General features: G+C 35.3%; 1 protein-coding gene across 1 annotated transcript in view; it reads left to right on the plus strand.

The window, feature by feature from the left end:
• Nucleotides 1-22,107, plus strand: part of NCKAP5 (NCK associated protein 5) — a 564,957-nt gene that overhangs the window by 393,171 nt on the left and 149,679 nt on the right. Inside the window, exon 8 of the mRNA XM_049773574.1 lies at nt 16,866-16,967. Coding sequence (XP_049629531.1) covers nt 16,866-16,967 — 102 coding nt within the window. The remainder of the gene's footprint in view (nt 1-16,865; nt 16,968-22,107) is intronic.

The raw sequence follows: 22,107 nt of genomic DNA on the forward strand, positions 1-22,107 counted from the left end.
TTTTATTATATCATCAATGTAGAACCGAATATTAGTCACTGAATATTTGGCTTTGCCTCCTATTTTTTTTAAATCACTCCTTACTATTTCTTAGTGAAGTATATAGCCCTTAGTTAAGTTTTCTAGAGTAGAAATGGGTCTCTTTTCACAACCAAAAGTGTTTTTCCTTAATTTGCAATTAAAGATAAAAAGTGGGTCTGAAACAGTTTTGAAGCAGTTGTTCTTCTCTTAATGAAGAGCTACCTGGACAGTATATTAAGCTGCTTCCAAAGTTATAGATATTACTGCCTACTGTGCCTATTTGGCCAAGGTCATTGGTTTTATCATCTGTCATGTGAAATTTCTGAAAGGAAAGGGAAAAATTATGTTTAGAAGTATTGTATATAATTTCCTTAATATTCAACATTAGTTTATTTAATAAAACTTCTTGAAGGGAAAATAAGATACACATGAAATTATTGAGAGAATCCCTTAAAATTTGAAAAAAGTAACATTTAAAACCAGACAGGAAAAATGTTGTAACATTCTCGAGCAACTGATTCAGTTTGTCCCATTACATTGTGATAAAGCAGCAATTGATAGCAGCAGCCTGTGTGATAAAATGATTATGGCAGCAGTGAGAAAGAATCTAGTAAAGGAATTGATTTGCAGATTCCAATTCTGTAAGAGCCAACATTGATCAGCATAAATGTCAATAGTGAGATTATATGGATAGCAGCCTAATTCCTTTAGATGATTCTGGCACTAGTGACAGGTTCAAGAACTAAATGGGAAAAGGAATTTAAGACTCTTACAATTACTCAATTATCCATTGACCAACACCAAACCACATGGTCCTTTGTTGGCTCATGGCAGAGTCTGTCTTTGTCCAGACACAAATTAATTCAAAGTTATTTAAATCTTTTTCATATTGCCAAATGTGTAGTACCAGCACCACATATAAAAACTCATATAGTTATAATAGTAATTAAAATATATTCTAATTAGATGTGGCCATTTTAGGAGGGAGTTCAAGAGAAAATGTATTGCTCTTATGTATTTGGGGCATTTATATGCCAAAGAAAATGTCAGTTCTAAGAATGGTCAGGAAAAAAATCATATAAGGTAGTCATGAAGTCATTGTTTGTCATTTTATGAATTTCTTTTACTGATCCAGGATTTTGCTAAAACTGATGGTCCTCAAAAACAATATATTAGAGACCAGGGGTAGCAGCAGCACGTGTGCTAGCAAGTAAATTTCAGAATCAGAAAAAAAGCAAAAAGTGTGAAGGTCTGTGGAATTATAGCAGTATAGGGCATGACATTCAGGTAGGCGGGTACAGAATGAATGTGACCATAAACTTTCTGCTTTTATCCACCTGGAACCCAGCATCTTTTGGTTTAAATGAGACATCAGTTCCATATTTCCTATTCACACAGCCCAAAACATCCAGGACATGAATATCACTCCTTTCTGTGAGAACAGGCAAAGCCTAGGAACTTCAAAGAAGCATCTCATAATGTTTAAGTTAAAAAACAACTTGGATTCACAGTTAACTAAAGAAACTCTATAAATTGTTATTTCTCTTTCTCTTGCTGTTTGTATGTATTCTCCTTTGGCTACATATCCTGCTGTCAATTCTCTAAAGTTCTGTGTCATCAATTGTCATCACAGTTTGCCTGCTTTCAAAAGGGAAGGTCAACTATCTTAGGAAGCTATTTGAGGATTTAGTTTTTGTTTGCAATGAACTCAGTGGCAAAGCAGAAGCTTCATCACTAACTGAGGTAATGTGACATTGGTGTGAGGGAAAGCCTAGTATTGCCAATTGAAAACTTGTATTAAAATCCAAAGTAAAATTTTATTTTTGGAGATATTCATGAGGAGAATATAATTGGTTCATTTTGGATTGTACAGAATCTTTGAGTCCAATGCCGATTAAAGAATGGTTATGATCCATTGGAATGTCATACTAGGATGACTTCTGTTCTGTCTTGTTGCCATCTTGAAATTTTCAATTGATTTTTTTTATGAAGAGCTCTCTGTCTTGGCCACAAAAGAAATGCTATAAAATAACATTTTGTGGCCTTCAAAATAACAGTTATTTAACATGTAATAATTCCCAGCCATCTTAATAAATAACATTGCCATCACAACTCTTAAAATAAAGGAATTTATCTCTTCCGTTAGCTTCCATGAGTTACTTTTGTTGTTATATCCTTAAATTAATTATTTTTTCTACCACAGGGTAAAGAAACTAAGTCACACCAAGCCAGCATTTTAATTCAAATATTAATTCTAATATCTCAGGCCTTGTGCTAGTCTTTCTGTCTGACAGATGACATAAATGCTAACTGTAGCTTATTATAAAATTCAATACAAAATTCATATTGAATGTTTAAAGCTTTATTTTACATTCTTCATTAGCATGCAAGTTAATAAGGGACTCTGGCCTATTGGATGGTAAACTGTCCTGAATGACATATTTTACAACTAGATCACTAGCTTTTGGAATAACTGTTCTCATTTTACACAGTTTATGAGTTAAGTCAGCTTATTTTATTATTTTACACAATGACTTGAATATTTTGTGATACTAAAGTTAGAGGGCAATTTATTACTTAAATTTTATGTCAGTAGGAAAGTGTTTAAGAAATAAACTTTTTATATCAAAAGCATCAATGTTGGGGGTGAAGCAGTATTACAAGGGTTAGGGCATGTGCTTTGCATGCAGTTGATCCAGTTTTGATCTCAGCATTCCATATGCTCCTCTGTGAACCATCATGAATAATTCTTGAGTGTAAAGCCAGAATACTCTTGAGCATCTCAGGGTGTACTCCAAAAACAAAGCATTAATGTTAACACTATTGTAGCCATGTTAACTAAAAATTAGAATAAATATATTTTTACATTTAAATAGAAAATAAAAACAATTCTTTCACATGACATAATTGTTTAAAAAGTAGATATTTGAACGTAACAAATGTTTTTATTCCCCAAAGTTGTTGACATTGACCACTTGGAGAGGAACATATTTTTTTGTCTTCTATTCGTAGTCTTTATAAAACTATGCATTAATATTCTGTGGTTTACAATTCTGTTATAATGGTCTCTCAGATACATAATTCCCATACCCATCACCAGTGTTCAACTCATAGTCATAAGGAAAAAAATATATATTGTCTTGAAGAGCAACATGGTTCTAACACTTGTTCAAAGTAGTCCCTTAATTTATATCAATAATTACTTTTAGGAATTTAATTCTCCCACTTTGTAAAATGATTCTGTGAACAGTTTCTTTATTCTATAATGCTGATTCCTTAGTAATATCTTCAGATCTATAACTAATTCCTCTGAAAAAGAAGTCACTTTCTGTATTCAGAAATTGGAAATGCTGCACATAATATAACATGAAAGGAAAGCTCAGAGAAAGATTATTTTGCATCTTTAAAGGAAATTTTCCTTAGAACAGTCTTTAAGAAAATTAATACATCTTTAGGGATTTGAGAAGACAGAATAATTTTAGGATTATGGTAACTGGTGAGTGTCTCAAAAGAAAATAGAGAGATTATGTTATTTGTATTTATGCATCAAATACTCATTTAATACTTCACAATTTCCACCCTAGGAAATTAGGAATTTTTCCAATTTTTTTCTTGGTACCTGCTTCATAAATTTATAGTGTTTATGGAATATGTTTGATTAGAACAGAGTGTTTTGTGCTTGTAGAATCTGAAGCAGAAATACAGATAGAAGCAGTGTTATATTTCTTGTGGAAGATATGCCTTTTGCTGACTTTTCTGACACAGTTGTAATTTCCCAAGCTATCATACAAATGTTTGTAATACTGTATCTACTGTACTGTTCTCTCTCATGCCAAAATTGAGTCTTCAGTTATCTCACTAGAATATTTTCTGTGGGAAGCAAGGAAAAATTTGACTTAAGCATCTTGCTTGTCATTTCAGTTGTAGATTCTGTTTTTAAGAGCTTGTATTGGTATGTTTGAAAAAAATTTAAATTTAAATATGGACTATATTTAACAAACTAATAAAAAAATAAAAATAAATCCACTTGACTTGATAAATTCTACTTAACAGCTGAAAACTGCCATTTGCCAAGAAATGATTTAGTTTGGTAAAATGCATTTCAAAGCTAATCCTTTAATGTCTGTTTTACATATTACCCTTCCCACTGTTAATATTGAGCAATATAGTAAGCTAGTAATTGTATGCCCTATATTTCAAATTGCTACTAGGAAGCCACATAAATAACAAGTTTGAACTGCTTATTTATAATGCCAAGAGGCATTCCTTACCATGGAGTGATGTAACATGGATTTAAAAAACTGCTATAGGGATAAAGCTGTGTAGAAACTGATGCAGATCTGTAACAATACAGCCTATAAAATAAAATGAAGTAGTAAATCTAAACTGATGATTCAGCCTTAATGTTTACTATAAGGGGAGGTGATGCTATGGACCTTTGTTGAGCATCTAGTCAGAAATTGCACTTGTGCACTATGTCTTCACAAATAGTATAAAATGAACAAAACTTTAACAACTTGTCCTATTAAAACCAAGTTTTTAATATGCTGTAAAGTGCATCTGAAGGCATACTACAAAATCATTTTCTTTAACACTCTGATATATTCTTACCCTGTCTGTTACAAGATAGTGTCAGAAAAGAGAATCCTGAAGTTTTTATTTTAATATACATTTTATTTAAACACCTTGATTACATACATGATTGTGTTTGGTTTTGAGCCATGTAAAGAACACCACCCAGCACCAGTGCATTCCCATCACCAATGTCCCAAATCTTCCTCCTCCCCACTCAATCCCCGCCTGTACTCTAGACAGGCTTTTTATTTCCCTCATACATTCTCATTGTTAGGATAGTTCACAATGTAGTTATTTCTCTAACTAAACTCATCCCTGTTTGTGGTGAGCTTCATGAGGTGAGCTGTAACTTCCATCCCTCCTCTCTTTTGTGTCTGAAAATTATTATTGCAAGAATGTCTTTCATTTTTCTTAAAACCCATAGATGAGTGAGACCATTCTGCATCTTTCTCTCTCTGACTTATTTCACTTAGCATAATAGATTCCATGTACATCCATGGTAGGAAAATTTCATGACTTCATCTCTCCTGACAGCTGCATAATATTCCATTGTGTATATGTACCACAGTTTCTTTAGCCATTCATTTGTTGAAGGGTATCTTGGTTGTTTCCAGAGTCTTGCTATGGTAAGTAGTACTGCAATGAATATAGGTGTAAGGAAAGGATTTTGTTGGTTTCTTTTTTTTTTTTTTTTTTTTTTTATGGTTTTTGGGCTACACCCGGTGGTGCTCAGGGGTTACTCCTGGCTGTCTGCTCAGAAATAGCTTCTGGCAGGCACGGGGAACCATAAGGGACACCGGGATTCGAACCAACCACCTTTGGTCCTGGATCGACTGCTTGCAAGTCAAACGCCACTATGCTATCTCTCCAGGCCGGGATTTTGTTTCTTAAGGGCCCAGTAGTAATGTAATTTCCTAAACTCTGCATTTTCTTTATTCTCATCTTTCTTTTATTCTTTTTGTTTTTGTTTTTGGGTCACAGCCAGCAGTGCTTGGGGTTATTTCTGGCTCTTCGCTCAGAAATCACTCCTGGCCAGGAATCGAACCACCGTCCTTCTGCATGCAAGGCAAACTGCCCTACCTCCATGTTATCTCTCCGGCCCCATCTCATCTTTATTTTTAAATTTCATATGGAAGCACTCATCTCAATAATTTTACCTGACTTTGTGGGTTCTTCAAAACACTGGCAGCACATTTTACCTTACTCTGCTGCTAAGCAAAAATCTCATTGTATAATTTTAAGAACAGAGCTCTGCTCAGTGCAACAATGTTCTATATGGAAGTCACTCTGTGCCTGTTTGGATAAGTGATTAGAGATCTCTGGAATGCTGGCAACTATCCACACAGTTGCAGCATACATCAGGCAAGTGCTCTGATTCCAAACTGCTGTCCCTACTACATCCTCAAGGAAGAAGCATGCTGAGAAAGTATGGAAGCTGATGTATATGCCCAGAGTGGGCAATGCTTCCCAAAACCCATCTACTCTTCTTCTAGATCTCTTTTTGTTAACATAGAATGAAGCTCTTAAGTGAGGGCTCACAGCCAAGTTTAGCATTAGAAAAGGAAAAATGTAGGTTAGGAAATGCATACAGAAAAAAATATAAAGCAGGTATTTTGCAGAGTGATAGATCCCAGCCCGGAAACTTATTCACTAGGTATCTTGTGGTAAGTTCTTTATTGCTGAGAATCTTTCCTCCTCTTTTGCCTCAAATTCACTTCTGTGGTCTTAGTAAATTATTTGTAAACATATAATACATTCTATTTTACTCTGAACCTTAGCACATGCTCTGCCCAGAGATCTTTTTAAAAGTTTTCCTTTCTTGGCTTTTACTGAAGTCGTCATTTCTTGTTTTTAAAATCTTGGCTATTGCTTCTTATGAAAAAACACTGCTGAGTGCCCTGTTGTGAGCTACATCGCACAAGATATTGGTGGTTTGTCTTTCTATAAGCACCTTGATGGTAGGCATTGTGTTTGTTCTTCATTTATGATACAATAATTTAGGGGAAGAGAATGAGGTGTTCTAAGGGGAAGCCCCAAAGTCTGTTCAATCAAATCCCTGATTTTTTTTTTTTTTTGGTTTTTGGGCCACACCCGTTTGATGCTCAGGGGTTACTCCTGGCTATGTGCTCAGAAATCGCCCCTGGCTTGGGGGGACCATATGGGACGCCGAGGGATCGAACCGCGGTCCTTCCTTGGCTAGCGCTTGCAAGGCAGACACCTTACCTCCAGCGCCACCTACCCGGCCCCTCAAATCCCTGATTTAAAGAACTCATCTTGTTATTCAATTTTCTAATCTGTAGAATGGCAAAGATTAAATAAGAATAACATAATGGATGAGTGGACTGAATAATTGAGTTAGTGTACATGTAGGAAACCCAGGTAAAATCCTGACACCTATGGTACCCCCAAACTCTGCTGCTAGGTTTATCTATAGCCTGTAAAAGCCCAAAAGCAAAAGGAAGAAAAACATTAAAAATAGTACAAGTAGGGGCTGGAGCAGTAGTGCAAGCAGTAGGACATTTGCTTACTGTTGACCTAGGATGGACCATGGTTGGATCCCTGGCATCCCATATGGCCCCCCAAGTCAGTAGTGATTTCTGAGTCCATAGCCAGGAGTAACCCCTGAGCATCACCAGGTGTGGTCCAAAAAACCCCAAAAATAAAAAAGTGTAAGTACTTAACAAATACCTGTTATAGGGAGCATGCTATTTCTCCGTAGGTTCCCCCTTGTCATTGATTTATAAACCAAGTTTATAGACAGAGCTATATTTACCTGGAAGGAATGTAGAATTCAAATCAGCCAGAGATGGTAGAGTAGAAATAGTGCTTAGCTTGCATGTAATAGAGCAGTTTCAATTCCCTTACTCCAGGTCAGTCAGGAGCAAGTCCTGAGCCCAGTCACATGTGGCCAAAAAACAAAGCAAAACAAGAAAAAATAAGATAGGAACTTATAAAAAGACTATCTCAGTACTCATAATATTGCCAATGTAACAAAACTGACTGTAATAATAACAGTAACAGTAAGAAAGAAATTTTTGAATAATAAAGGAATTATGTTTGGGTGTAGAAATGAAGATATTATATAATATATTATAACTTACTTACTGAGGTTATAATATAAGTTATTTAAAACTAACTAAAGGATTTTTAACAACTTGGGTTATTTTTCTTAGCTTTAGTTGAGTTCTTCAGCTCTAAAAAATTATGTAATAACTTCTACCATGGAAAAGACTGAAATTCATAAATAAGAGGAGGGAATTAAGGAATGTTTATACAGTGCATCCTTCCCCCACAAGGAGGAGGTAATTCATTGCTTTCGAATAAATGCCCATTGACTCTCATTTAGTGACCACCCATGCAAATTTTAATATGTTGTATAAAAGTAGAGGATATTGGCAAATAATGAAGAACATTATGGTATCTTTTGTCCCAATTGCTTTAGATAGTCTCTAAAATCAGACATAATATATTTCCTACATGTTATAATGTGAAAACCTTCAAAAATTCAGAAGACTTTCTGAAAATAAAACCTGATTTAAAAATGTAAAATGTACTGTTGATAATTTTACAAAACAGCAGGGGCAATTGGATAACACTTTGTAAAGTACCTGTTAAAATAATTAGTGATAAAAATGGAAATTTCAAGGTACTTCTGTATCTCTTTGAACAAGAATAGACTCTGGCTGTGCTGAATCATTTCCTATCTCAGTTCAGGGCAAACAAAATGAAGCTTCAGTCTTAGAATTGGCATGCAAGTGTGACTCACACTTAAGAACTGGTTCTCAGGTTTAAATAACTTACATGGAAAACCCTAACTTTATATCTTGTTTCCCAACAATCTAGCACTTGGTTGTTTTGCAGTCCATATTTCAGATTCTTCCTAATGTTTCCTGTAAAGAGACCAAAAGATTTAGGTGTTAATAATTAAGATCTTGCTGCCAGAATAGTTCGTACAGATTATCACCTTGAACAATTATAGTACAATTGTGGGTTAACACAATTGTTCATGATAATAATTCTGACCACACTATTCTGACCTGACCCTATTTTAACTGTACTGTGATTTCTTTTGCATATTCTGCTCTTAAATTTTAGTAAGTAGGGTGAGGGATAGATAGTTCATAGGGCTGGAGCTCTGACTTGAACGCTCAGACTTGAGTTAGATAATTGCTTCAACATAGCACCCCTCAAACTAGAGCACAGCCTTGTCTAAGGCTAGTGAACTCTGAACACCTCAAAGGATGACCCTAAGTAACACCACTTTGCTCGAACCAAGTATTTATTAGTCAGCATTACTATGAAAATGACCCCCTTGTCTCCAAGCATTGCTGAGGAGACCCTCCTCCCACTCTCCTGTATACAATCAGGAATAATTATGTTTCTAGTATCTGTGCATCTGCACTTACCTTTGGTATAGAGACTCCAATAATGAGCTTCCTCAAGTCTGTTTATAGTCAGAACTCTGTACATGGTAGATGTTTCATAAATGTGTCTGGTCGGGCTAATTAGAGTGAAGACTCCCAAGGGGAAGGTCTGCTGTTTGCATCCCATCTGTCTTTTCTTTGATTCTCTGCCCTTAGGCGCATAGGGTACTGTTAATGGAATTTCAGAAGACCTGACAGATTTGGTATATTTTAGTAATCAGTCCAAATTGCAGAAGCCCCAGTAAACTTCCTAGTCACCAAACCAAATACTGCTCCCTTCGGCAGAAAATAATCAGGTTGTCATGGTAGTAGTGACCCTTGCAGAAGATTTTGAATATAGCTGTGGAATAATTGTTTCAAAAGTAGTTTATAACCATAGATTGTGGAAAAGGAGAAAAGAGGATGTAGGTAGAACCATGTCGTTTTTGCAGAGGCACCATCCAGAGCAAAACAGAATTCATTTGGGACACCTAAGGATTGATATGCAAGACAATTGTACACATTGTCAGGGAAAATAATCATTTCAGCAAGGACTGTTGTAGAGAGCATTAAAAAATAGCTATAAGAAGTTCAGCTGCTGAAGTACGATCAAATGTTAAAAGGTACATTTTTTAAGGGCCCTCAAGGAGAGCATCTGAAACGCAGATTGTAGGGCATCAGCAGGTATTATGTTTTATCTCTATCTAAAAATGGAAATAATGGCATAATTAATAAAACATCAGCTTTGGGTCAAAAAGATTTTGTCTTAGTCTCAAATTGATATGAATATAGGAAGTGACCATATAATACTCAATTATGTAATGTGAAATTATATAATATTCAGTTTTATAATAAATTCTTAATGAAACAAAATGCAGCCTGTGAAATGTGAGATGGGGGGATCTAACATAGGATCACTGTGTAGAATTTGGAAAGGAGAGGGGAAAACACCATTTCTGAGTACAGCAAAATTATAAGAAGAATTTATAAATCTCAGATGTCAATTAGATAAAACATGAGGGCTTAGGGCAGGGGTCCTCAAACTTTTTAAACAGGGGGCCAGTTCACTGTCCTTCAGACTGTTGGAGGGCCAGATTATAGTAAAAACAAAAATTATGAACAAATTTCTATGCACACTGCATATATTTTATTTAGAAGTGAAGAAACAAAATGGGAATATGTGGCCCGCGGGCTGTAGTTTGAAGATCCCTGGAGGGTGAGGAAATCTGGTAAAAAAAATCTTTCACCAAAATATTTTAGCCAGGCATTAAGTTATTTTAAGCTTTTTACATAAAATTTCATTTATGACCTTACCCAGACCTCTGAAATTGACCTTATTAGCCAACAAGATATACCAGACTAATTAATCTGGCTGTATAGTTTCTCATTCAGGGTCATATTTAATTTTACTTCACACATTTGCATGTCAGTGTCTCTTAAAGTATCTCTCAATATCCACAAATGTTTTCCTTCCTTGTAAGAAAGGTTAAATACAGAAAGGTAAACAAACAGGAAGTATTGAAATTGAGTAATTACAAAGATTTTCAGACAATTTCTTAATAACCTATTCTCTCCCTGGGGAGAGATTAAAGAGATAAAACACGGGTCGAGATTGTGCTGAGTTGAAAGAGCAGGAGTGAGCCCCAGAAAGGTTTTCCAGAAGCAGAAAAGTGAAATTAGTTCTCCAAACTGGATAAAGAACAATTTGAAAGCAAAACTGAAGAAGCAGTAGTTTTTTTCCTGCAAGTTATCAGTCCACAGTACATGGCCCTGGATTTGTGAGAAGGTGATTCTCTAAATGAGATCATTGCAAACAGCAGACAGGCAAGAGAACAAGAGTTAGCAACTCTCAGCTGGAAATAAGGAAGAGAATAATAGATAAACAATTTTTCAGGTTTTATTCCTTAAAATTCTTTAAATTAATTTTCCTTCTCAAATTTTGGTAAGAACATCAGTAAGTAGAAAAGCAGCTCATAAGCCTCTTTTACTCTATTTGTTTAGCATAGTGCCTACATTTTACTCATCATGATAAGATTTTTAATCTTACCTTTGCCAACTAAATTGGGTCTCAATGTATTCTTGGCCTAACAAGTTAAGACATCACTCTGGAGAGGTCAGAGATACAGGAAAGGTGGTAAAGTGCCTTTGCATAGTATAGGCCCAAGTTTGATCCCGGACTGCAAAGCCAGGAGTAAGATTTGAGCCCAGCAGATATGTCCCAGGAGATTTGTCTCTCTTGCCATACCCCCCCCCCCAAAAAAAAGATGACACCTAGAAAATGGAATAAAAAAAAAACAGTTGTAATACTATTAAATACAGGCAAGCCTTCACTAAGCAGCCAAAAAATTGTGTTTCCATTAGTAAAAGAGAAACAAAAAATGGCAAATAGATCAACTATAAAAGACCCAACTACATCTTAGTCTGTGCTCTGCTGCATCATTAACTGCAGAATCCCAGAATCAGGAATGACTACTCTGAAGGGGATCACAATTCTAGTTTCATTCCCCACTGCACCTCACCCTCAGATACAGCACAGTCTTTTTAATGGTTCGAGGGTATGTTTCTAGTTCTGGATTAGAAATAAGGAACTGCAGAGCAGAAATTTGATTGACCAAAAATAGGATCATGCACTACAGATTCATTACTTGGCTTGTCTTTCAGGGACCAGCTACCTGACATCTCCAGGTCCCCAACTTGAGTGGTTTTTTTTTTGGGGGGGGGAATCTGATTTGTAGTATGTCCTCACTGTGAATGATAATCCACCTTAACTCATCACACAAATCCCCTCCACAAGGAAAGAAAGTTGACTTCTTTCCTGTGAAACAGAAAATCCTCAGTGAGGATTTTTTTCACCTTGGTTTGCTGCCATAAATATGTGTTAATGTATGTATGAATATATGCATACTTTAATGACATATATAGCTTATCTGTCATTATTCCAGAGGAGACTAATGATAATCTGCTGGCCCCTAATTAATAATATCTCAAATCTTGTGCCAGTTTTTTTTTCCTCCTTACAGAAAGTCCAGAGAAATTCTAAGGCAGTTCTTCCTCCAGTTAAGCAGTTTATATCCCTTTCACCAAATATTTCCATTTTCAACATTTGGCTTCCCAGATTACTGTACTGAAGGGGCTGCATCAAGGAGATTTATAGAGGGAGAAAAAAACCCAGAGAAGTAGTATCTCATATGGAAGATATTCCTGGTCCTGAGCTGACAACACTCCATAGACTAGAACTCACAATGTCACCTAGACACACTTAGCTATACAAGAGGCTGGGAAAGAAAATCTAGTTGTGTAACCAGAAAGGAGGAGAAGTATATTCATTTAGAGTGTCTATGCCACAAAACCAAACCAAAATATTTTGGCCTGTGTTCTCATAGTGCTGATCACCCTATTAGGAAAATAAAATATATACACAGGAACAATTCAGCTATTTTAGGTGGGAGTAATATTATCTATACCAACAATAATCAGATTGTGTTCTTGGTATAGGTCTTAGAGTTCTGCAGCTCTTGAAAAATGGGCAGGAGCAGGGAGAGTGTGCCAATGAGAGACTGACAAAAGCATCAACTCAAGAGTAAGGAGGACTTACAATAGAGAAAATAGAAGCAGTCTAACAGGAAAAGCAGCATAGATATTTACCTTCCAAAAAGGCATTTACATGAAAAGAACTCAGTTACTTCAACTTTGGTATAAGTGAAACTAGGTAGAATCTGTTACTGAGATAAAGTAAGAGATGATGTCACGTTAATTTCAAGCCTATACTACATAGTTATGCTTATTTCCGTGTCTAAGATATTAGCTTTTAAACATATAAACCCAGTCTTCTTGTGAATGTATAATTTTGAAGTATTTCAGTTAAAATAAATTTTTGAAGACACTGCCAATAAAGGTGAGCTGTAGATTGGTATGTGAGGGTGTTTTGTCCTCTGAATAAGCAGCAGGACTTTTTTTAAAGAGGTTTTGTTATTTTTCAGTCAGTTATATTGTTTCTGACTATAAGTGTAATTGAATTTTCTGTATATTCATTCTCCCTAGTTTTCACTATGACCTGAATGAAGTACCAATAACATAATACCATTTTAAAAAGTGATATATTCTTTGTCTTTGTGTATCTCTCTATCTTTTGCTCAGGTATATTATAATATCATATATACACATGTATATGTGAAAAATGCAATTTGTTGATGAAGTTTAATTAAGAAAAGTAATAACTTCAGATTTGTAAGCTTTCATGGTTTGATTATAAGAAATATTGTGCATGGATGATACCTACCAACAGTTTCTTACTTAGAGTTTTGCCATGATAGTTTTTTTGGTCCAAAATAATTTTTACTCTGATTATACATTTAGAAATTAATACCTAACACAAGTAATTACTTTATTATTGTTGTTGTTCTTGTTTGGGCCATGACTGGCAGTACTCAGGGCTATCTCTAGATCTGTACTCAGGAGATCACTCCTGGAAGTACTCAAGGAACCATCCTGAAAATACTCAAAGGACCATATGGGATACTGGGGATAAAACTCAAATTATCCGGGGCCAGGAAGGTGGCGCTAGAGGTAAGGTGTCTGCCTTGCAAGCGCTAGCCAAGGAACGGACTGCGGTTCAAACCCCTGTGTCCCATATGGTCCCCCGAAGCCAGGGGCGATTTCTGAGCACATAGCCAGGAGTAACCCCTGAGCATCAAATGGGTGTGGCCCAAAAACAAAAACAAAAACAAAAAAAACAACTCAAATTATTCATATCAACATGTGCCCTACCCACTGTTCTATCTCTATAGACCCATAATTTCATTTTTTTAAAACAGCAAATAAGTCATTTGTACCTTAGTGTTTGAAAATTTATTGCAAGCTCTGTTATGATAATTGGTATAAGAGTGTATGGATTTTTACTATCCCTCTGAATAGAGAAATGTTTTATCCTACCTATGAGGTAAGTTTAAGTTGTCCCTTTTTTCCCACTCTGTCACAAAAGATGAATCTGAGATAGAGAGGTTCAATTATGTTCCAAAGAGCTATTAACCTATACATTAAAAAAGACCAGTACTAAGGTCTACTGGCTGCTTGCCCTAGGACTTGTCCCCTCTCCCACAGAACCTTAACATCTTCAATGTGGGGAAATGACCATTTGGACTAAAGCCACTGATGTATCCTACCATTTAGGAGAATGGCTTTAAATGCACACACATAATCATGCAGAAAGCAAATGGATGACATCATATATCTGATAAGAAGAAATGAAGAATAACCATAAGCTGAATGAGAAGCTAGGTATCTAATCTTTAAGAACTTTTCTCAAAAATCACATGACATACCACTTAAAATCATCACTCTTTTGTTGAATGTCATTTCCCATAACTCCCTAGACTTTGCATATTGATAAATACATTTTCAAAAGTTACTTGTTTGGCGTTTTCTCAATTTTAGAACTTAATTTCTAAAGAAGGAAATATGATGTAACTATGATATATATTTAAATATATATTCAACAAATATGCTCAGCTATTTAAAAACTAAAATAATGCAATTGGCTGTTAAGTGGATGAATATTGTGTTGAATGAGTTTAGTCAGAATGCCAGGGGAACACAAGAATAATCTCTCTAATATGTGGGTTGTAAAGAAACAAAATAGATATATAACAATTATACAAAGGCAACAGAAACTAAAACTGGTTTTCAGTAGAAAGCTTATGGGTGCCTGGGCAAAAGGGATGATGTAAAGACACTGGCACAATGATAGAGAAATGTGAATACTCAAAGGAGAGAGTGGTGCTGGACTGTGTTGTACACAAAAACCTATCATTAGGGGCCGGAGAGATAGCACAGCAGCATTTGCCTTGCAAGCAGCCGACCCAGGACCTAAGGTGGTTGGTTCGAATCCTGGCGTCCCATATGATCCCCATGCCTGCCAGGAGCTATTTCTGAGCAGATAGCCAGGAATAACCCCTGAGCACTGCTCAATGTGCCCCCCCCCCAAAAAAAAAAACGAAAAACAAAACCCATCATTAGCAATATTGTAAATCACTGTGCTCAAGAGAAGAAAAGGAAAGGAAATAGAGGAAAGAAGGAGGGAACAACCTATTCACTCACAGATGAACTGAGCATTTATGAGCTGAAAGAGAATTCCAAGTATTTCAAGATCCTCCTCCAGTTACTCTGGGGGAGAAAATGGAATGGGAAAGAATATGTTTCAAAGGTAAAGAAGAAATGCTTGACTACATTACTTATTTGATTCAATATTTTGCTAGCCAAAATCATAGAAATTGTGACCAAGTCACAGGAACCACTTTCTTAATACAAAATAACTTTATTTAAAGACAAATACTTGGCATATAGTTGATCATAACACATTTATTTCCAGGCAAGTAGGAGCAAAATTATTTAAAAATAAAAGACAAGAGGAAAGAAAGAAAAATTACAGCAACAAGAAATTTTTTTAAGTAATTGTATCTCATAATGCATTTATTGCCAGTCATTGTCAGAAGGTTTAGTAAGCTCATTTTACTGGTTGATCATACTGTTACTTCTTTTCTGAACAGTAAGTAGCTTCAGATACATATTTGCATCTAAGTTGATGTGTTTCTACTCTAGTATTAACAATATTAGAGTTGTCTAGATATTGCAACTTTTATGGGGCATGATTTCTTTCTTGCAGATATATAGGAAGGTAGGGGGAGGGTGCCAGCACTCATTCCAAAAGAATTCCAAATGCTGGCATAACTGAAGTTTTGGTCTGATTGATAGCTCTGCAGAGAGTCTTAGAAGAGTGGTGAAACAGGGTTACTGGAATAGTGTCAATTGTGAGTGATGGGTACAGAAGGTATTGCCTTCAGCAGTGTGGGGCCTGCCCTCTCCTCCCAAGATTGCTAGTGTTCGCTGTGTAGGTGTACCCATGATTTTTCACTCCTTGGTTTACATCTCCTTTGAGAACAGAGTGAGTCTTTAAAGCTAGCTGAATGCAGGTATGGCAACTGTGTTTGTTAAAACCATTTTTAAAATGGCACCAGCCTTATAGAAACATTTGTCATAAATCACGAGTTTTATTGTATTTGCAATTAAACAGATCAAATTTAATGTCTACAGGAAAGCCTTAATAATTAGTATAGAGATTAATAAGTGAAATGTACTGGATTTAGCAGGCCTCCTAAGCAAAGCTGAAATAAAGAATTGACTATATAATCGAATAGCATGTGAATATTAATGCACAAAAATCCTCCAAGTCCTCAAATCCCTGATGCAATTATTTTCCATTCACATTAATTGTTCCTAACAGATGACATTAACGACTTTGAGTTAAAATGTGTCCAAGGGAAGATTTCACAAGATCAATGCTGTTAAGAAATAAGGTCACTTTTATAATTATTTGCTCAGATTTTAAATACTACTCAACATAATAAGGTTAATATGCTGATTATTTTTAAGGTGAATTCTAAGAAGTTAATTGTAATGCTAGCCAATAAATGGTCTGGGATATTCATTTTTTCTTAGTAATTGTTTTTTTTTCAACTACTTAGTTTTACCCCTTCTTATCTACCACAGATATATAGATGATGAAAATGGGATTATTTATTATCATTACTACACAGACCATATGAACTTTCGATAAATTCGAGTCAACTTTCTTGAGTGATCATGTTGTTGTCCAATGTAGAAATGTCAACATTTTAGCTGACCAGCTGTGGTAGGGCTCTGAGTGATGGTAAAGGTGCAGCTAACTTTGCATACCAAAAGTAAAGATAAACTGTGGTAAAACATCAGTAGTTACCTAAATAATCCTAACTTTTGAAATTAGTCGGTTAAGAGAGGATCTTGAAATTAATAAGTAGCCATTACTATTTGTTTCTGCTTGTTTTTCCCTAGAAACTTCACTCACGAATCTTAGATCTCTCTTCTGGAGATATGCTTTCAGAGGTGGAAAGAAGCCGAAGTTTAACACAGTCATGGACCGATGTTAGGATGCACGTAAGTCTCCCTGTAGCCTTCAGAACACTTGTTTAAATTGTTATTTTCCTTCCATCAAAGACAATGTCACAAGCGAACCATAAAGCGCAACCTTGAAGTGCTGTCAAATAGATAAAAAATACTTTTCTTTCTTGTGTTCTCAAAATTCAATATCATGTCCCCCAGCTGATAAAGGAAGCAAAAAGTGTCACTCTTGACAAAAATATCATAAATCTTGGTGTTGTACCCAAGATACCATTTTTGGTATTGATTACATCTCAGTTCTCTGAGAAATGGTCAAGGAACTTTTTATTAAAGCCCATGTCCCATATTATTCATCCTACTTTTATGATATATTATGTATGAACTTTTAAAAATTCATGAACTGTGCATTTTTTTTCTTTTGCTAGGGTTTGCTTTGTGCTTATTTGGCAAAAATTTAACCAACATGGCACTTAACTTTCATTGACATAAAAAAAGTTGAAAAACACAAGAGCCAAATAAATATGTAATGAGAAATCTTAGACTTAAAATGATAGGTGAATACTTGTGATAATGGACATTTTATTGTATTGTATATTTTTGTCAGTAGAGATGGATATTTAATATCAAAAGTAAATGTTCTAACGTTAGATTGAAATAAAATTTGAGTGGAATGTTGTCACTTTAAACATTCATAAAACCTTAATGACATTCCATCTATAATATGGCCTTAAGTAAGAAATTTTTTTAAATAATATATTTAAGCACCATGATTACAAACATGTTTGTAGTTTGGTATAAGTTAGAGAAAAGAGTAAGGAATATTTTAAGAGGGACAGTTTTATCCAAATTTTAAAAATATTTCTTCCCTTCATTTCCATTCTTTATTGAAATGTAAAATTATGGGGTTTCTATTGTATTCCTTGTGTCAAAGATGATAAATCTTTATAAATCATTCAGGGTGGTAATCTACAGTATACTATGAGAAAAATTCATTTGTGTAGTGCAAACAGATTTTCCTTTAGTGAAGTTCACATAATTAAAATAATAATGCAATGGAAATAAAATACATTGTTTTGGGAAAAGAGGAATTTTAATAATTATTATTATTATGTTACTAGTTGCAACTCTTTTCTTACAAAGGATTTTTTTTTCTTTCTTTGGTTTTTTTTTTTTCAGGGCATACCTATTCATGCCCAGAGCCTATTTTCAGCTCAGGAGTTGGGACTGTTCTGAGTTCTTTCATAAGTTAGACATGATTGTGACTGTTAGGTACCAGGGACAGAACTCAGACCTCCTTCGTGCAAATATTAATATCTAACCATTGAGTTATCTCTCTAGTCCATTGTTTTTTTAATATGTTAATGGTTTCTGATATTCTCAAGGATTCTCTGGGTTCCACTGCATAGTGTCTCGAACTTGGGTTGAAAATCATTGACTGGGGCCGGGCAGTGGCGCTCGAGGTAAGGTGCCTGCCTTACCTGCGCTAGCTTAGGAGACGGACCGCGGTTCGATCCCCCGGCGTCCCATATGGTCCCCCAAGCCAGGAGCGACTTCTGAGCGCATAGCCAGGAGTAACCCCTGAGTGTCACCGGGTGTGGCCCAAAAACCAAAAAAAAAAAAAAAAAAAAAAAAAGAAAATCATTGACTGATTTTCCTTTTAACATCTTCATGCCTTTGCATCCCTATTGCAAAAGTGATGAACAGTAATTTTTTTTTAAATATTTATGTTGAGAATTAAGTGAGAGTGGCTAGAAAGATAGTACAGCAGATAATATTGCTTTAAAAGTCACTGAACTGAGTTCAGCTGAGTTATACACACCATATAGCTTCCAAGCCCTGCTAGGAGTCATCTCTGAGTGCAACTCAGAAGTAAGTCCTGAGTTCTTCCAACATTGGATTTTTGGTCCAAAAACAACAACAAAACAGTTAATAATTACATAAGAATGTAGTTCAGTAGTCAAGTGCTTGTTTTGCATGCAGTAGCATTGCATTAAATGTATGCAGCCTATGACCCATAAAAATATTGGGACAATAGTATTTGTAGTATTAGATATCTTGATTTCTGTAAACCTGTGACATAACATCATAGTCATAAAAATGCATAGCAAATACAGAATTATTACATAAAAAGGTATCCACTGACGTGTCTCACCATAACCTCATAGCACTAGTGAATAGGAACTTTTTATTATTCCACATAGCAAATCCAACGTGCAAGGCATCAGACAATGGTATAGGTATAATATAGGAACCAATAGGAAACCATAAACTTATTATTTAGTTGAAGAGATAAGAAATAAGTACATAAAACATTTCTAAAAATAGATTAAAAAAACTATTGCAATATGCTAAGAGCTGTTCAGTGTTTGCAATCATCCTATGTGTAACTGCTTTTCTTATCTTCATTTTCAAAGAAGCAGGCAGGGAGTGTCATAATTTCCCCAAGTTCAAATGGTTGTCAAATGGTAGATAAAAAGGTTTCCTTCTCCTTATATTTAAACACTGTGGTTACAAAGTTGTTCATGATTGGGTTTCAGTCTACCCTTCACTAGTGCACATTTCCTGTTACCAGTGATTCCAGTTTTCTTCCTACTCTCCCCAACCCTGCCTCCCTCTAGGGAAAGCATTTTACTTCCCTTTTTCTTTTCTTTTTTTTCTTTTTTAATAATATTTTTTATAGGGGCCGGCACGGTGGTGCTAGAGGTAAGGTGTCTGCCTTGCCAGTGCGCTAGCCTAGGGCGGACCGCGGTTCGATCCCCCGGCGTCCCATATAGTCCCCCAAGCCAGGAGCGACTTCTGAGCACATAACCAGGAGTAACTCCTGAGCGTCACTGGGTGTGGCCAAACAAACAAACAAACAAACAAAATAATATTTTTTTATTTAAACACCTTGGTTACAAACATGATTGTGGTTGGGTTTCAGTCATATCAGAAGACACCCCCCATCACCAGTGCAACATCCCCACCACCAATGTCCCAAATATACTTCCTTTTTTCTTTTCCTTTCTTTCTCTCTATTCCTTTACTCTTTCCCCCCTTTTAAGCACCGTGGTTTGCACTATTGTTGATAAAGGAGTACTATGCCTATATCTCTTTTCAGCAATTGTCTTATTGACAATTATCATTGTCTTAGTGATCCCTTTTTTACCCTAACTGCACTTCTCCACTACTTTTGGAGAGCTTTCTAGTATAGACTGGTCTTCCTGGACCTCATCTCTATTGTCTCTAGGTATTATTACCATACTGTCATTTTTTGGTCTTATATCACACAAATGAATGAGGGATTATTGTCTATCCCTTTCCCTCTCACTCCTTTCACTCAGCATAATACACTATATATCCATTCATGTATAAAATTTTCATGACTTCATTTTTCCTTATAGCTGGAAAGTTTTTCATTGTGTAGATGTACCACAATTTCTTTATCCACTTATCTGTTTGTACTTGGGTTGTTTCCAGATTCTGGCTGTTGTATTAATAATAAGTAAAAAATTGATTAATGATAATTAATATTAATTAACATTAACTATTAAGTGCTACAGTAAACATAGGAATGTAGAGGACTTTTCTGTATTGCGTTATTGGGTTCCTAGTATATGTCTTTGGAAATGTAATTGCTGGATCATATGGAAAGTCAATCTAGTTATCCATCTTGTTTTCCAAAATGGCTGGACCAGTCAGCATTTAGGGACAGGATTAGATCTTATAAATGACCTTTGAGTTCTAGTGCTCAACCAAAGAAAAGTCACTTAATATTGTCAAAAATTCTACCAAAGTCACATATGGCTGAAATATACTGTAGCAAAGGGAATTCACTTCATATTATTATATCAGAATTCTTGTCCCCTTTTCAAAAAGTATCAATATTGATGGTTCAATGAGGGAAGAAAGATGGGAAGAATTATGCTTAAGAGAGAACTGTTTTCTTCCTCTTATTTTCAATGAACTCTATATTTATCCATTCCCCCAAGACACATATATTTGCCCAAGCAGGTAGACTCAGATCCCTCTTCGTTTTGCTCTCCACAGCCCATGCGAGCCTGAAAAGACAAAACAAGATATGAAATTATCCACATAAGAAGAAGATTTTCTTTTCATGGGCTTCCAACTAATCTCAGATCCTAGACCTGTAGTATCAAAGTACTATCAAATATCACATCTCAAGTCTCACCTTAAAATGAACTGAATCACAGGCATTATTTACTAATACCTCAGATGATTCTACATAAGTATATAAAAACATGGTTTAGAGAAAACTTCACTCCTTAACACCAGTCACAGCTGGGTGTTTTTTTTCTGTGAAAGTGACATATATTACCATTTTTCTGAAGTGTCCTCTCCCACATATAAGATTCTCAAGATAGAAATCAAGAGATAAAAGGCCAGAGTGATGTCACAGTGGTTAGGGTGTTTGTCTTGCATGTGCCAACCCAGATTCATTTTCCAGCATCCCAGATGATTCTCTGAGCCTGCTACGAGTCATTTCTGAGCACAGAACTAGGAGTAACCCCTGAGTACAACTAGGTGTAGCCCCAAAGCAAAATAAATAAATAAATAAATAAATAAATAAATAAATAAATAAATAAATGAATAAGTCAAGACATATACAGCAGTGATTTCATCTCCATCTCATCTTCTGAGTTCAGGTTTTCTATTATTTTAACTCAACACATATATAGGAAGGACACATATGGGCAATAGTTATTTTTATTAAAGATGACCAGAAAATTGGATTGAATTGAAAAATGGGGAGTAATGGTGACAAGTACGGGAAGAAAATAAAAGATTAGAAAAACAGACTTAAATCACACAGAACATTCAATACCCTGAGAAAAGCTAGAATAAAAACTATATATAAAATTTGTATAGAGTGTTTAAAGAACTATTGGAGAGGTTTGAATCTGATAACCTTAAAGATATAATTGATATATCTGTCAGAGCAGATATAAACCTAAATTATATATATATATATATATATATATATATATATATAAACTACCCTGTTTACTCCAGCAGTAAAATATGAGAATGAAATGGAGAAAATGTAAAGAACTCAAGGAGATGTGGGACATAATGTGAATTTTCTGGAAATGTATTCAAGTTCATTTCAGACATATATGACAACTGGAATAGGACTACAAGGTGGCTTCATGCATTAGGACCAATGGTTGTAAGC

The sequence above is a fragment of the Suncus etruscus genome, chromosome 5, assembly GCF_024139225.1.
Source record: "Suncus etruscus isolate mSunEtr1 chromosome 5, mSunEtr1.pri.cur, whole genome shotgun sequence".
In the NCBI taxonomy this organism is placed as follows: domain Eukaryota; kingdom Metazoa; phylum Chordata; class Mammalia; order Eulipotyphla; family Soricidae; genus Suncus; species Suncus etruscus.